Source organism: Aptenodytes forsteri, unplaced genomic scaffold (genome assembly GCF_000699145.1).
Source record: "Aptenodytes forsteri isolate BGI_AS27 unplaced genomic scaffold, ASM69914v1 Scaffold284, whole genome shotgun sequence".
In the NCBI taxonomy this organism is placed as follows: Eukaryota; Metazoa; Chordata; class Aves; order Sphenisciformes; family Spheniscidae; genus Aptenodytes; species Aptenodytes forsteri.
In genome coordinates, this window is record NW_008794445.1 from 2,417,322 (window position 1) to 2,432,910 (window position 15,589).

General features: G+C 50.4%; 1 protein-coding gene across 1 annotated transcript; it reads left to right on the forward strand.

Moving 5' to 3' along the window:
- The first annotated feature begins 12,344 nt into the window (after positions 1-12,344).
- On the forward strand, positions 12,345-14,395 carry MGAT3 (mannosyl (beta-1,4-)-glycoprotein beta-1,4-N-acetylglucosaminyltransferase). Its single transcript, XM_019474823.1, has 2 exons — positions 12,345-12,864; positions 13,125-14,395. The coding sequence occupies exons 1-2, from the start codon at positions 12,408-12,410 to the stop codon at positions 14,174-14,176; spliced, it is 1,509 nt and encodes a 502-aa protein (XP_019330368.1). The 5' UTR covers positions 12,345-12,407; the 3' UTR covers positions 14,177-14,395.
- Positions 14,396-15,589: the final 1,194 nt, after the last annotated feature.

A 15,589-nucleotide genomic window follows, 5' to 3' on the forward strand; every position in this document is an offset into this window, starting at 1 on the left:
AGGGGCTTCCCCCCCCCCACCCCCACCCCAAAAATCTGCCTGGCTCTGGGGTATGACCAAACTGAGCTCTGCCAACAGTCTTTTTCAGCCTGTAATGCACAAGCTGCAAGCAGCAGGAGAGGTGGATGTGGCTGGGCAGAGGGAGAGAGGGAGGGGGGGGAAATCTTCTCTCTGAGGATCATCTCAATGTGTTGCACTTTATGGCAATGTTTCTCTCCAAGGGCCTCAAAGCAACCCGTTAAGCTTCTTTTAATTAGGCAAGCCCCTTACCTGGAGGTAGAAAAGTGCCTCTCCCGTTTCCCACCCAGGGAAACCTGAGGCATGGAGCAAGGCTGCAGTGTGCCCAGCGGCACACGCAGGGGCTCAGCATGAAAGCAACAACTGAAGCGTGACACTTCCCGTACTTGCTTCGCCACCGGCTGTCTCGGAAATCCCAGAGAATGGCTGGGTGCGGGTGCTGAGCCAGGGGTTATCAATAACTTTCTAGTCACTGCTTGGATCCTGCTGCCCTTTTCACCGCAGATATTGCCTCCTTCTTGATCTGCTGCCTAATCTATAATCCCAGCTCCCTGCTGCCTTTCCCTAGGAGTGCTGTTTTCCCCTTGGTGTGTAAATCCTTACAGGTTGGGCCAGGGTTAGCAAGCAGAATCAGGCTGTCATCTCTTTAAGGCTTCGGGGTAATTTTTATCTTAGGATATTGTTGCATGTGTCTTACATGATACCAAGGCTGCAGCAAGCAAATTTGAAGCATACTGAAAGACTAATGCAAATTAGACTCACTGCATAACGGCTTCAGCAACTGTGAAACCTGTGATCTAAACACAGGTATCTGCTACGCTGACTTTATCTGCGTTAGGATCCCCTGCTTCGGCATGCAGATACTGGAACTGAACAGAAAGCAAGAGAGACAGCATAGCAAAGAGACATGAAAGGGAGTCTCTCACCTAGATGCTGAGCCCTTTAAGAAAGAAGGGGAAGGTAAGCTAGAGCCCTGAGATTTTAAGCTGGTTGTGCTGAGGCTGAAGAGAGGGCTATGGCAGTGCTTTCAATTCCTCCTTTCCCTGGCAAGAATGCTTCTAGCTGGGCAGCAGGGAAAAGGAGGAGGATGGAGGCTTGTGCAGACTGAGCATGTTGGGCATGGACAGATCTCAGAGGCTGCGGGAGTCGGGAAAGGTAGGGCTTTGGTAGAAGGGTTTGCCTGCGGCGGGGCTGAGAGCGGATGGTGCTCGCTGCGTACAAGGAAGTCCTGTTTTCATGGAGCGTGTAGCGTGAGGGCTGGCTCTGAGGCAGAGCAAAGGGCAGGGTAAATCAGGAGAACGGTGCCCTAGAGTGATCAGTGTGAGCTGCATGCTGTTGTTTAATGACCCCATTGCCAAGGGAAACCTCGGTGGCCCTGATATTCAGGGATGCAATATCTCCCGAAGGCAAAGGAGTGGGACAGAAAAGCAGACTGAGATTCTGGCTGCTTTCAGCTCAGCCCTCCCTGTACATTATTTGTGCTAGCAAAACTGTTCCTTCTTTACTGTCTCCAGAGTGTTTTCAGTTCCCTCTCCTCCTTCCCACCTGCCTCAGCAGTCCTCTCCTCCCTGCCTTGCTGTGTCAGTGCTGTCCAGCTGCAGCTCTCGCCAGCTAACCACAATTGATGGCAGCAAGATGTACCAAGCAGCCTCGCTTGAAGGGGCCATGATTTGCTGCTTTTCTTCTGGGGCCATGTGAGGTCTCTGGAGAAGAGGTGGGTTAAAGGAACTGCTGTTTCCCCATCAGCCCTGTGTCCCCAAATACTTCCTGTCGTGCTGTTGTTTGGTGCAGGCCTGACTGTTAGCAAGTGGCTGCTGTGCTCTCAGATATGTGCTATTGGCACAGAGCCTCTGTGGCCTCGAAATCCTTATCTAGCAGCAACTTTTGCAGCAAGGGGTGACCATACCTGCATTCAGCTTGGCCAGGGGGACTGATGGGATTGCTTTTGCATAATTTAGCAGTCTCTTGAATTATTTATAGTGCAGTTGTGCTCTGGAACAGTCTCTTCTCGCTTCCTGTGAGCACTAGGGGGGAGGGAAGTTTGTCAGGCATCCAGAGTCTATCACTTAGTGATGAGGAGGTGCTGTGGGTTTCCTTTCTGCCCATGTTTGTTCACATATGCCTCTGTGCAGCTGAACTGCCCTGAAAATCCAGTTCTGGTTTCCACATCACTCAGGTGTGTGGTGTTGCAGAGCATCTCTGGCTTGGGACTGTGCAAGAAGTTCCTGAGTGCAGAGCCTCGTCTTTGCAGTAAACAGAAGGTGTCAAGCTGGAGACAGTGAATCTGGTGCTTGGATTTGGTCCCTGACTCAATTAGTGCTGTGCTATGGATCTGGGGCAGGGATCATTGGGACTACTCTCTGAAATATTCAGATGCTTGAGAGCATTTTTTTCTTTCAAAAGCCCATCTTGTCCTGCCAAAGTGTTTTTTAGCTTTGGCATGACACGGTCCATTGGACTCTACAAGAGATCATCAGGACCTGAACACTTGAAAGATCAGGTGGTTGAGCAGCAAACTGTGCAGCTGAAACTTCCATCATTTCTCAGTGATTAAACCCTGAAGAGCAACCAGTTGAGGGCAGAGGGAGGCTGGGGCAGTTTTTTTACAGGCTCTTGCAGCAGAGGAGCATCATGAAGATGAGCAGGGTGCGCTGAGCACTCACTCCAGCTATGTATGAGCTTAATGCCCTTTGGCCCTCTGCCTCGCTGTGGCAGGTTGCTGTCCCATGCAGATGGGCTGTCCTGCTCCTGCCCTGCTTGTCCTGGTGATTTCAACATGACTGTGGCTTCCCCCCCCTACCTTGCATATCCTTCTCATTCACCACCAATTTTCATGGTGTGCTTACACATTAGTTTTGTCTTCCTTCTCTCCTTCCTTTCTGACCTGGCTGTACCAGCTTGCTTCTCCAAAACAGTTAAATATAAATGTTTGTGTTACTGAAGACCTGAAAGGGAAGGGAAATGGCTGAGGGTAGTGAGGGAAAGGAAAAGGAACTTGGCCTGTAATCAAGTGATTGTGGCAGTAAACTGCTCTGTCTACTGTGCTGTTGAGCAGAAATGCTCAGTTTCCCTGTTTTTATCTGCACAGTGTCAGTTTGTGGCTTTTGCATTTGGGGAAGAGGTGGACAGACAATCACCAAACGTCCCTTGCACAAGCTGTGCTGTCCCACCTAGTCCTGGCCTGGTTCTTGGGTTCTTCAGCCTGAAGCAAAACTCATTCTTTCAGTGAACGGTTTTACCTCTTGTCAGGGACATCAGCAACTGGCTAAATGCAAAATTCCTCCTCATCCTTCTACTAGCTAAATGCAAAATTCCTCCTCATCCTTCTCAAGAAATAAGGCAATCTAAAGGAAGAATGTGAAGACAAATGGCCCCAAAACCTGTGTGATGTCCAGGATGGCATTTGATTTCACTGATGAAGACTAGCTTTCTCCCTCTTTCCCCATAGACCTGCTCCCAGTCCTTTCCACTTGGTTTAGTCTGGAGATCAGAGTACTGCTTTGCTTAGTGAAAGGGAATGTTTGTACAGAAGAAGTAAACATATTGTTGAGACCCAGGCCTGCTGCAATGCCTGTAAACAAGATCCAGCCGTCTGTGGGAGGCAGAAGAGAGATTTATGTGACCCTGAGTTAAGTGCATTAGGAGGCTTTTGATTTCATTCTGGGAAACTGCCCCTTTTCATGGTACCATATGCCTGTTAGCGGCATAGAGCCGTTACTGAAGATTTGATTCGTGTGGATTCAATCCGAGGGGCTGTGATGCTGCAATCAGAAGGATTACATAAGCAGGGGGTTGACTCTGCAAGCTGGAGCCCGAGGTGCTCTGCCAAGCCCCCGAGCCTGTGCCCTTTGTCCACCCCAGAGGTGGGAGTCTGGGCTGATTCACTTCTGCCTTGGGGCAAGGCAGTGAAGAGCGCTCTGCCTATCAGCGCTTTCTTTCTGAAAATAATAACAAAGTGAAGTGGCAGCGGGGGATCCAGGCGGCACTGTGTCGAGGTCTTGCCTAAGTCTTCAAAGAAGAAATGAAGAACAAAGGCAGAAGAGACAAATAAATAAGGGTCTGTTCTTGGTCCAAGAAGAATTCCCATGGGTTCGTGTAACATTCTCGGGAAGATGCGATGCTCCCAGGACTGAAGTTAGTTTTTGAGAAATAAAAGGAAAGGGGAAAGAGGTGAGAGAACAAGGGGTGGGGGGGGGGATCAGGGATGGGGAGGAGAGAAGGAGGGAGAGACACGCTAGAGAAACCTCTCAGCATGGAGTCAGGTTTCTCCGGCTGTTCCCGGTGAAGAGGGGTTAATGCTCTTTGCATGGAATTGGCTGGTCACCAGACATTTAGAGAAGAGGGGGATCTGGGGGCTGCCAAGCGGGACCCCTGTGGCCTGAAAGGAGGGGAGGAGGGGAAGGAAGAGGCTGGGAAGGCTCTTCCAAACAGCAATAGATCGGCTACTGTGGGAAAGTGAGTACACTGCCAAACCCCAAGTGGTTGGTGATGGATAAGGGAGGAAAGAGGGCGGGGATGGAGGGCCAGTGCTTCTCTGTGGCTGCTAGGCTCTTGTTGCTGTTCCACGGCCCCTCTTTATTTATTGTCTTCCTGGGGTTTAATTACTCCCCTCCTCGATCTGTCTTGGAGAGCTTTTATCCCAGGGATGCACAAACAACTGCCACCAGCTTCAAAAATAGCTGGAGGCAACATGGTTTCTGCCTGCCTTCATGGGTCTGTGCACTCTACCCATCACCATAGCATCAAGTGCTTCTTGCCTCCTTCCTTCTTTAACCACCTCACTCCAGGCCCTCAGGGCACCCACCTCACCTTCTACTGGGCTGTTCAACCTGCATCTCCCTGTTGCTTGGGCTGTCACCTGGTCCTCAGGAACTCTCCTGCTTTCCCTTGCACAGGGTTTATGTGCATGGTCTGGTATGTGTCTGCCATGGGCTCTTCACCAATGGGCCCTCAGCTCCGAGGGTAATCTTGATGCCCCATTTTGGTGCTCTTCTCAGGATTTGTGACTTGTACTCCACTTGCTTGGCATACATGGACTGCCTGCCAGGGTCTGCTTTGAAAGCAGTTAGTCTGCCGCTGCTTCTTCCAGATCCCTCCTTGAGATGTGCTCCTTCCCTGATGCTGCTGGGAGGAGTTAGCAAGCTCATGGTAGTTGAACAGTGCTTAAAAAAGTCCTGTAATTTTGAGTGTCTGAGGATGTATCTACATGATACCACAGTTTTGGTGAGAAGTGAACTGGTGAAATAATTTAGAAAGTTTCTGCTGGTCAGCTGCTTGTTCCCATGCCTAGGCACTCTTCTTGAAGTTTATTTTTAACCTAGTTAGATCTGCTGCTGATTTGGCTTTACAAAGCAGAGTTTCATACGATTGACAACTTTAATTCATACAACTGAGGGGTGGTGAGCTGTGAAGGTGGTGAGTGAGGGGAGAGAACCTATGAAACAACAGCCTGTGTTACCACATGCCTCACTTGAGGTCTCTGAAAGCGTCGTTTTCTTTTATCCTCAGACAAAATGGTTTTGTCCTGTCCCTCTCTACAAGACACCAACACTGGGAGTTCTCGCATACTTCTTTGACAGGCCATACATGGCCTGTCTGAGGACATAAGTTGCTTTTTTGTGTATTTTTGTCCCTTTTTCCTTTCCTATTCCTTGTCTCATGATGGAGCATTCCTTCCCTGTAAGACACCAAAGTCAAGAAGCAAAAGAACTAGCCAACTCCATTTAGCACTGCTGTAACCGCTGCACACTTGAAGCAGTGAGCAGCAGCAGTACTGTATTTGGCTGAGAGAAAGGCCTTGCATCCTTGGTGTGTGTGTACTGCAGAGTGCAATGAGCAATGCCTCAGCGCACCCTCTGATGTCCTGAGACACCCAATCTTGGAGCCAACTGGTGATGCAGTCTCCAGGGCCATCACAGCAGTCTTTGTGGAACCAGATGTTTTGAGGAGATGGTAAGCAGGGTTGAGGAAGAGTCCTTCTAGGATATCAGGCATAAGTGAAGGAGAGAAGATGAAAGAAATGCTGCTTCTCCTTTCCTAGTGGAAACAGCACCTAGACTAGTGGTGCTGAGAAATTAAAACTGTGGCTTCTGAGAGCATCTGAAGGATCAGTATGTGCTGAGGCATCTCTGGAACCATGGAAATTCCTATGGTGAGACTGGCTTTAGCTGGAGAGAGGACATCAGTTACAAGGGAGCCCAGTACAGCTGAAGGATACTGAGAAGAATATTTGATAGATTCCAGTGGAGTTGGAAATCCAGCTTGAAGTTTCTTTAGCATGCAGTACTGTACCCTTGTGATGTCCAAGTACTTCTTGGATAAAATTAAATTGGTGTCTCATAGGCCATTATTGGATTTCAGTAGAGTTTTCTAGTCTTCTCTGAGCAGATCTTCTTTTAAACCGGGGGCTGGAGAATTATATAATTATGCTGCTATTAGTATGGTAGTTACAGTAAGAACAATCTGTTCGAGTGGAGGGTTTTATAATGGACTCTGAAGGTGTTCAGATGCTGGTCTGTTCTGCTGACTTCTGGAAGATCAGTCTTGAGCCAAAATCCTGTAAACAAAGACCACTTTATCTCCAGGTCCTGTGTGCTCTGTATGGAGAGTTAAGAACTGCTTTGTCCCAGAGTGTACAGCTATCTCACTGTGGCTGGAGAGGTGGCATCTAAAATAACCAAGGCTTAGTCCACCAAAGAGCAGGACAAGACACTTGAGAGAACAGTTGAAACAGTGAAAGCCCATGCAAAGTGTGGAGTCCAAACGTATTGTGCTTCCAGGAGTTGAAGAGGTGAACAGCCATAGTACTTAAAAAGCTGGAGGCTTCCTATTGTGTCCATCTTAGTTTCTGTATGCAGCAGATCAAAGCTACTGGCATGGAGCACTTTGGTTTCCTACAAGATCATGGAGAAGAAACCTGTTTTCTTTTTGACCACAGATGCTTCTGGACAGTTGAGGCCTAACAAGGCCTCACATAGAATCCTGAGGCTTGTGGTTGATGTGATGTACATCATGTGTCTGCCTTCAGTGGGAAAGGGAAAGCAATGCCTTGGTTTCTCAGCTGTGCTCTCACCCTTCCCTGGCCAACCTCACCTTAGCCTTGTGTAGATTCACCCTTTAGCTGTCTTTTTTTTTTTTTTTTTTTCCTCCATCCAGTTTTCTTCCTGGCTTGATGACACCCATTAATGGTGTGTGGATGGCAGCTCTGGAAGTCAGATGGATGCTATGGTGGCACCCTGTTGAGAGTGGTCACCTTATATCTCTGCTAACCTCCCTGTTGAAAGGGAGGGAAGAGTCTGGCTCTCCCTTAGCCTGACCTTACTTGGAGAGTAACTGTGTTGGATGGCTTGCTCCAGCTGGTTGTGCTGGCAGCAAGTCAGTGGCACCTTGTGGTCAGTTGCCTCGAAGCTGCAAAGGAAACACACAGCATGAGGTATTGCTGTTTTGCATTAGCGCTGTGGGCAGCAGCTCTCCATGAAGGTCACGGAAGAACGTTGTATTCTGTCCTTGAAACTTGAACAGAAGCTGATATGGACCTACCTGCATTTAAACCACCTTGTACTATGACTCCGCCAGAACTGCCTGCTGACATCCTCCTAGCTTGCAGTCCCTGAAAACACCATGGCATCCTTCACATGAGAGAAATGCTGAGCCCTAGCTACCTTCTGGTACATCCCGTTTCTCTCCACTTTCCCTGCCGTCCAGCTTTGTAGGATAATCTCTTCCTATATCCTTAAGCAAAGCGCAGTCCTGCTGTCCTTGAGCTAGCCATATGTCAGTTGTAGACAAATAGTAGGTTTTATAGTTTCTCCTTACTTCTGTGGGTGTTTGCAGGACAAAAGTAACTTGAGATTTTTGAGGTACTGTGACCCCGATGCATGTTGTGATTCCTGTGCCCTGTGGATGGCAGGTAGACCTAGTACTTCAGAAGTGTGGAGCCTGTTTGTCTCCAGCTGGAGCGGAGAGAGAGAGTTTGGCCCTCAGTGTGGAGTGGGGGATGGAAGTCATGCTGGATTTTAATCTGCTGTGTGAAAGCGATTCTAATTTGAATTGTTGCTTTGTGTTGAAGTGTCTGAGTGATGGGCAAATATGTTACTGCATGGGTGTTATGGGATAACTTTAGGCAGAGGAATTGCATCTCTGTATCAGGGGAAAAACAGAAGCTTCTACTCTGACTTGTCCTCCACAGCAGCTTTTCTCCTGTAACGATGGGAAAGGTTTAGGGAGTCTTGAGTCCCATGCCCTAACGAGATGGAGTGTGGGGTATCGTGCATCCAGCGGCCTATTGCATGGCCTCTTGCCAGTGTCCTCCAGAAGAGAACATTAGGACTGGCGAACTGCCAGCTCTTAGCAGTGCATATCTTTCTCTCTGGCTTCTTGAAAAATCAGGATATGATTTCAGGACGGTATAAATCAACTGGTCACTTGATATAATGGCAAAGTAAAATGGTAACAGGTGCCTGGGGATAACTCATGCATACCACTTCTAGCTTTCCTCCTCTGAAAGCCCTTTCCCTGCGTGGTAGAGACGTAACTTCAAGCAAGGGATCAAAGGGATCCCTTACAAAAAGAAGCTTTCAGCTTGTCTTGCCGAGACTAAATGTTGCTGAAGCGGTTTATAACTGTGTGTTCCCTAAAGAGCTTTGTCTTAATGGAGCTGACTGTCCATACTCCTTCTGGCTCTTTCTTCTACTTGAACATTTAAAGCTTTTCTTGCTGTTGTTTTTAACCTGACAGCAACTTGATCACTCTCCCTGAGATCAAGTTGACGTTTTTCCCCCCTCCTCACTCAAAATTGTCAGAAGGGAAATATCTCTTCTTGCTGTTTTCTGTGTTCCTGGTAACTGATGGCTGCTTTGTGACAGAGCAGCTGGGCTCTTTTATGACAAGCTGAGTTGTCTCCCTGACTGGTACCTCCTTTCTCATTTCCACCACACGTAAACGTTCTGGATGGGGAAGGTGGGTAATAACATCTTCCTCCCCTGCTGGCCTTTGTCTCCAATTAGCTACCACTCAAAGACGCATCTTTCACTGCAGCGCTGATCAGAGGATATGGGAAGGGATATGTGACTGATGGTTTTTAGCATCTCAGCACACCCAAGGATGTATGAGTGCTCTCCACTCCCTGGCAGAGGAATCCCTGGCATGTGAGAATGGAGGTGGTTCCCAGGGAAGAGGTTTTCAAGAGGACACAGCTTGCTTCTTTGCTTCCCTCCTTTTAGGAGGAGATAGGAAATGTGTTCATGTTCCCACTCCCTAACAAAGGCAACTGAGCAGTGAAAATTGCCTCCTGGGACATGTCAGCAGCAAAACAGCAGAGGGTACTGCAGGGCCAGCTTGCTTTGGCAGAGCTGCAGGGGAGGGCTGTGCGCACCAGCCCGGCTCTCCCAGGTGCAGTCTGCAATAACAGGGAGGCAACGCAGCCATGCATGGGCTGAGTTTTGCCAGTGGGTGAAGAGCTGCAGAGCCGTGTGCTGAGCCTGACAGATATCATGTATGCAAATGTCAAGTGGGGAAAATATGCTTTACTTCCTAAAACCATGTGTCCTGCTATGTTGACATGGCACACCACATCCCAGAAAGTGAAGCAGTTTGAATGTCAAGAGTTATGACCTTTGTCTGGGAATTTACTGTGGCATGTGGAGCATCACAGCCATCTGGGAAGAAGATGATGTGCCTTGTGTGACTACTTCAGCACCTGTCTTCTGTCCTGGGCTGGCCCAGAGGAAGCTGGCTGCCCTGCATTTGTGTCCTGTAGGAACTGGAGTGAAACCAGCATTACTTGGCAGCCATTGGGATTGCCTTATTGGAGCAGGCCAGCTGTTCATCTCGCCCAGGTTTCAGCATCTGAGAGAGCGACCTGATGTCTGGAGGTAACGCCTTGGAGAAAGCGCAGGACACCTGATCAGAGAAAGCTGTACTAATTTACCAGCGAGGGACATCTTCTGACAGCCAGTCACTGCTAATTTAGTGTTTTCAGCTTCCTTGTGCCCTTTTCTTCCCCACACTTCAAGACAGAGCAAAAACTGGTGACATGCAAGGAAAAGGCACTGGATACTCCTCTTCCTTGCAAGTGATCTCACTGTTCCAGCAAGACATTAATGGAGCCTTAAACAAACAAAAAAACCCAACCCCTGGACACAAAGCGATGCTTCTCAGGGGGCCCCTTGTTTTGCCCCCATGAAGAAAGCTTGACTGACAGTGAGCCCTAGGATGGTCTTTTATGGCTTTTAACAGGAGAGCATCTAGCCCCTTTACGGCTGGGCCACCACAGATGGCCTCCCACTAGCTGGGCCATGCCCAGGCACGTGAGGCCAGGCTGCAGGGTTGTGGCAGGTGGGTGCAGGAGGCAAGGACCTGCCCCAGTGTGGTCCCCTGAGGAGAGCTGCCATTTCCTCCTTCCTAGCCCACCTGACAAGATGGCCTCCTGTGGATGCACAAAGCCAGGACCTTGCCCTTCTGCTGACCTGTGTTGTGTCAAAGTATATAAAAAACTGTAATAAATATTAACAAATAGGATCACGCTCTCCCTTTTTTTTTTTTTTTTCTTCCTTTGGCAATGCTGTAACTTTTCTGCCAGCTTCAGGCCCACAGCCCCCCCCCTTCAGAGCTTGACGTGGGACCCAATGCTTGTTGCTGAACTGTAAGGTAGAACTGCAGACAACCCCTCCCCTCTACCAAAGTCCGTATCGAAGCCATCTGTAGAGAGCCAGATATGTTTTCCTTTGGGCAGTTGCCATCTGTCTAAATGCTTTATGGCTTTTTACTTCAGTATTAAATTCTCTCCAAGTTAATCAGTAAACGTGCTTTGCTGTATTTTACTTAATACCCTCTGAAGCAGTGGGAGCGGGCTGGGTGTTTCTTCCCTTCACTCCTGCTCCAGGATACGTGTTGGCTGTGAGGAGCCCCAGGACAGCCCCTGCGTGGGGCCGGTGGCATGGGGTGGCTCCCTGTGGCACCCCAGGAGAGGGGACTGCCTCTTGCGAAGGTGTTGCCAGCACCATTGCGCACTGACCAGGAGGGTTTATAAGTGATGGCATGGAATGTGTGGTGCCCCTCAGGAACTTTGGCCCTGGGAGGGGTATGGCGCTGGGGTGGAGAGCTGCCATGGGGGAGCGTGTTGTGGAGGGGCCACAGCGATACGTGTCATGTGCATAGGGCTCGGAGGGGGTGTCTGCCTTTTTGCCTGCTGCTGCACAGGGGGTCTCATGCTCCAGGGAGGAGAGGACAGCCTCTGCGTTGCAAAGGGCTTTTAGCTGACCTTCTTCTCTTGCCCACCTTCGCCTAAACCTTCCCTTCCCTAAACTGCAGAAGGCGAGCGCCTTTTCTCCTTTTCCTTGGTGAAATTTGGGTGAGTTTAATTTTTTTTTCTTCCTTTTTTTTTTCCTCCTTTTTCTGGGCTGTAGTCTTCAATCAGTTCTCTGCCTGACAGCAGCTCTGTGCTCCCTGCCTGGGCTGGAGGAGGGGAGGTGGTGTAGGGAGAGCATGAAGGCAGTATTTCATGTTGTTATGAGGGAAGGGCTTAGCACTGCTGGTTTCTTGCTGGCCTGACATGGACCCGTCATGATGGCACAGTATTACCAGAGGAGACAGCTAGGCGTTTATTTTAGCCACCTTGATCTAGATGGTAAAAAAACCCTCAGCATCTGGTCCACAGAAAATGAAAAGCAAAGGGCAACCTTTGGGGATACAGTGGATTTGAGAAGGATGGGAGAAGAGTAAAAATGACAGAATCTTAATTTTTTTTTTTTTTTTTTCCTGTTCCCCATGTGAACTTGGGTAGCATTTCCTAGGAACAAGGGTGGTTTTCAGGGTATGTGTTGAGCAAACACTGAAAAGATCTGGGGAATGTAGGTGCCTTCCTGGCTCTGGCAGCCTGGCTAATGATCTCAGTCCTTTAAAACTGCCACTCTTACACCGGTCATGTTTCAACTGTGTACCCCCTACTCCCTCTTGTCCCTCCTGCTCTCTACTCTCTCTTCATCTTTTCCCCGTCCTCTGGTGATGTAGGGCATGAGGAGGCCTACGTTCATTTTGCTTCTGTCAATGAATAGGGACAAATCTGCCAAGTGCAGTGAGTTCACTAGATCATGAATTCCTGTTATTCTGGATTTCCTGTCTTTTTACCCTGTCACCAGTGCCTGTCTTTGAGTTTATAAGACTGACTGATCTAGAAGAGGTTCAGCTTGGTGTAACCCAGCTGAGGCAAAAAGGCCCACTGAAGATGGCAGAGGGTGGGGGGAGTAGTTCTTGGATTCAAGTCTCGACAGATGCATGCTGAATTTGGACCAGCTTTCTGCCATCCCTAACCTGTCTTCCTACCAGTGGTAAACTTTTTACACCTCAGTAACTATTGAACGTGACTTTCCTTTTCATGGCTTTTCCACAGGATGAAGATGAGACGCCATAAGCTCTTTCTGACTCTCTGCATGGCTGGTCTCTGCCTTATCTCCTTCTTGCACTTCCTCAAGGCCCTTTCCTATGTCACCTTCCCCCGGGAGCTGGCTTCGCTTAGTCCCAACCTCGTCTCCAGCTTCTTCTGGAACAATGCCCCCGTCACACCTCAGGTCAGCCCTGAGCCAGGGGGTGCAGAGTTCCTCCGCACACCCCTGTACTCCCACTCCCCCTTGCTCCAGCCCCTGCCTCCCAGCAGAGCCAGCGAAGAGCTGCACAAAGTTGAGTTTGTGCTGTCAGAAGACACGACAGAGTATTTTGTCCATACCAAAGTTGGTGGCGTTTGCTTTAAACCAGGCACCAAGGTGTTGGAGAAGCCACCTGTGGGAGGGCGGCTGGAGGAGCGAGCAGATGGCACAGCCTTGGGGCGGCTGGTTCGCAAGCCGCTGAGCGGTGGTGGTTCCTCCGCACACCCCTGTACTCCCACTCCCCCTTGCTCCAGCCCCTGCCTCCCAGCAGAGCCAGCGAAGAGCTGCACAAAGTTGAGTTTGTGCTGTCAGAAGACACGACAGAGTATTTTGTCCATACCAAAGTTGGTGGCGTTTGCTTTAAACCAGGCACCAAGGTGTTGGAGAAGCCACCTGTGGGAGGGCGGCCGGAGGAGCGAGCAGATGGCACAGCCTTGGGGCGGCCGGTTCGCAAGACCCGCTGAGCTAGTGGGACCAAACGGCGCAAGTGGGTGGAGTGCGTGTGCTTGCCGGGCTGGCACGGCCCCAGCTGTGGGGTCCCCACTGTGGTCCAGTACTCCAACCTGCCCACCAAGGACCGCCTCGTGCCGCGGGAGATCCCCCGGCGGGTCATCAACGCTATCAATGTCAACCATGAGTTTGACTTGCTGGATGTCCGCTTCCACGAGCTGGGAGATGTGGTGGACGCCTTCGTGGTGTGCGAGTCAAACTTCACGGCCTATGGAGAGCCACGGCCCCTCAAGTTCCGTGAGATGCTCCTCAATGGCTCCTTTGACTACATCCGCCACAAGGTGCTCTATGTCTTCCTGGACCACTTCCCCCCTGGCGGCCGCCAGGATGGCTGGATTGCTGATGATTACCTGCGCACGTTTCTCACACGGGATGGCATCTCTCGCCTCCGCAACCTGCGCCCAGATGACGTCTTCATCATTGACGATGCCGATGAGATCCCGGCCCGCGATGGCGTGCTCTTCCTCAAGCTCTACGACGGCTGGACGGAGCCCTTCGCCTTTCACATGCGCAAGTCGCTCTACGGCTTCTTCTGGAAGCAACCAGGCACCTTGGAGGTGGTCTCGGGCTGCACCATGGGGATGCTCCAGGCTGTCTATGCTACTGATGGGATCCGTCTGCGGCGCCGCGAGTACTACACCATGCCTGGCTTTCGGCAGTATGAGAACAGCACAGGACACATCCTGGTGCAGTGGTCGCTGGGCAGCCCTCTCCACTTTGCTGGCTGGCATTGCTCCTGGTGTTTCACCCCAGAGGGGATCTACTTCAAACTGGTGTCGGCCCAGAACGGGGACTTCCCCCGCTGGGGTGACTATGAGGATAAACGAGACCTCAATTATATCCGGCAGCTGATCCGGACTGGTGGCTGGTTCGATGGTACTACGCAGGAGTATCCCCCCGCTGACCCCAAGGAGCAGATGTATGCTCCCAAGTACCTGCTCAAGAACTACCAGCGGTTCCGCTACTTGTTGGAGAACCCCTACCGAAAAGCGGAGGGCGCTGCGTGAGGCCACCGGGGCTCGCGTGGGAAATCAGAACTTCACAACAAAGGGAAAGAGTTGGGTGTTTTCGTCTGTTCCTTTCTTCTTTTGTTTTCTTTAGTTCCAGGTGGAGTGTGCCATTTCTCCAGGGTCTCTGCCCTCCCTCCCTTCTTTCTCTTCTTCCCTTCATCCCAGGGTGATGCCTGGGGATGTGAATTCCTCAGTCACGTGAAGGGAGGCCTGGGGAGGAGGAGGAGGAGGGATGTTGGGGACCTATTCTGGCAGTAGCATAAAGACTTTCCTGCATCTCCTGGACCTCTCCTGCTGGCTGGAGAGAATCTCTGCAGCCAGCTGGCAGATTTTCCTCCGGGGGAGGCTGGGAGGGTCCCATGGGGAGAGAGGGCAGCTGTTCCTGTCCACCCTCGTCCTTTGTGGATTGGAGCAAGCACAGATGCGAGCCTGGGCTATTCACTGAGCGTGTGAGTCAGCAGGCACAAACCGATGTGAGTGGTCATGTGTGCAGATGTGTGTCACAGGCATTTTTTGGATGACTGAATGTGCAAAAGCATCTCAGTATGCATTTATTTTTTGTATACCTCTATATTCAAAGAGTATTTTGGGGAAGGGAAATCCTTTGCTTCCAAGGTGTTCTCCCCAAGATGCAGCCTCCTCCCACAGGCTTAATGCATCTGTCCTGGGCTGTATCTTGCCCTGATGCTCTACCAATCCTGGAGCAGGCAGATGGGAAGCAGAGGAGAAAGCTGATTTTTTTTTTTTTTTAAACTTTTTTACCCCTGCCCCCACAACACTGCACTGGCTTGGCCCACAGAAGCAGAAGCATCTTCCCTGCAGTACGTGCTTCTATTGGGGCTGGGATAAGCTGCAGGGGACTTAATCAGATGGTGGGAGCGTATGTTTACAAGTGCATGGTTTCCTATGTGCATGAGTGCTAACATGCATGGTTTTGGTATGCACGTGGGCGTTCATTACCAGTATTGGGGGGGAAGGGGACATAGTTGGGCTTGGATGTGTGTGCTTTCAGGAAACGGTGGGATCCAGAAGCTGTGATCTCTGTCTCGGCATGGATGACTTTTCGGGGAATTCATAGGAGAGGGCCAGGGAGAGCATTGGCTCTGCATAGCAGTGCTATGCACGTGGGACCATCGTGTGCTTCTCTGGCTGCCTCTGCAACCCCGTGGGCTGTGCCTGTTGCAGGGCTGCTGCTTACACATGCTGGCTATTCCTTCTTGCCGTGGGGTAAAAGGGAGAGGAGAAGGGCAAAGCCCTGAGTCAGGGATGAGCGTTGTGGGGAAACACAAAGAATGTCAAGGCATAGCATCCAACTGTCTGCTCTTAGGGTGTGAAGGAGCTCATGGAGAAAGGGGCCATGGGCAGACTCCCCTTGGGGCCAAGAGACTGTTTTGGGACCATCGTGCAATC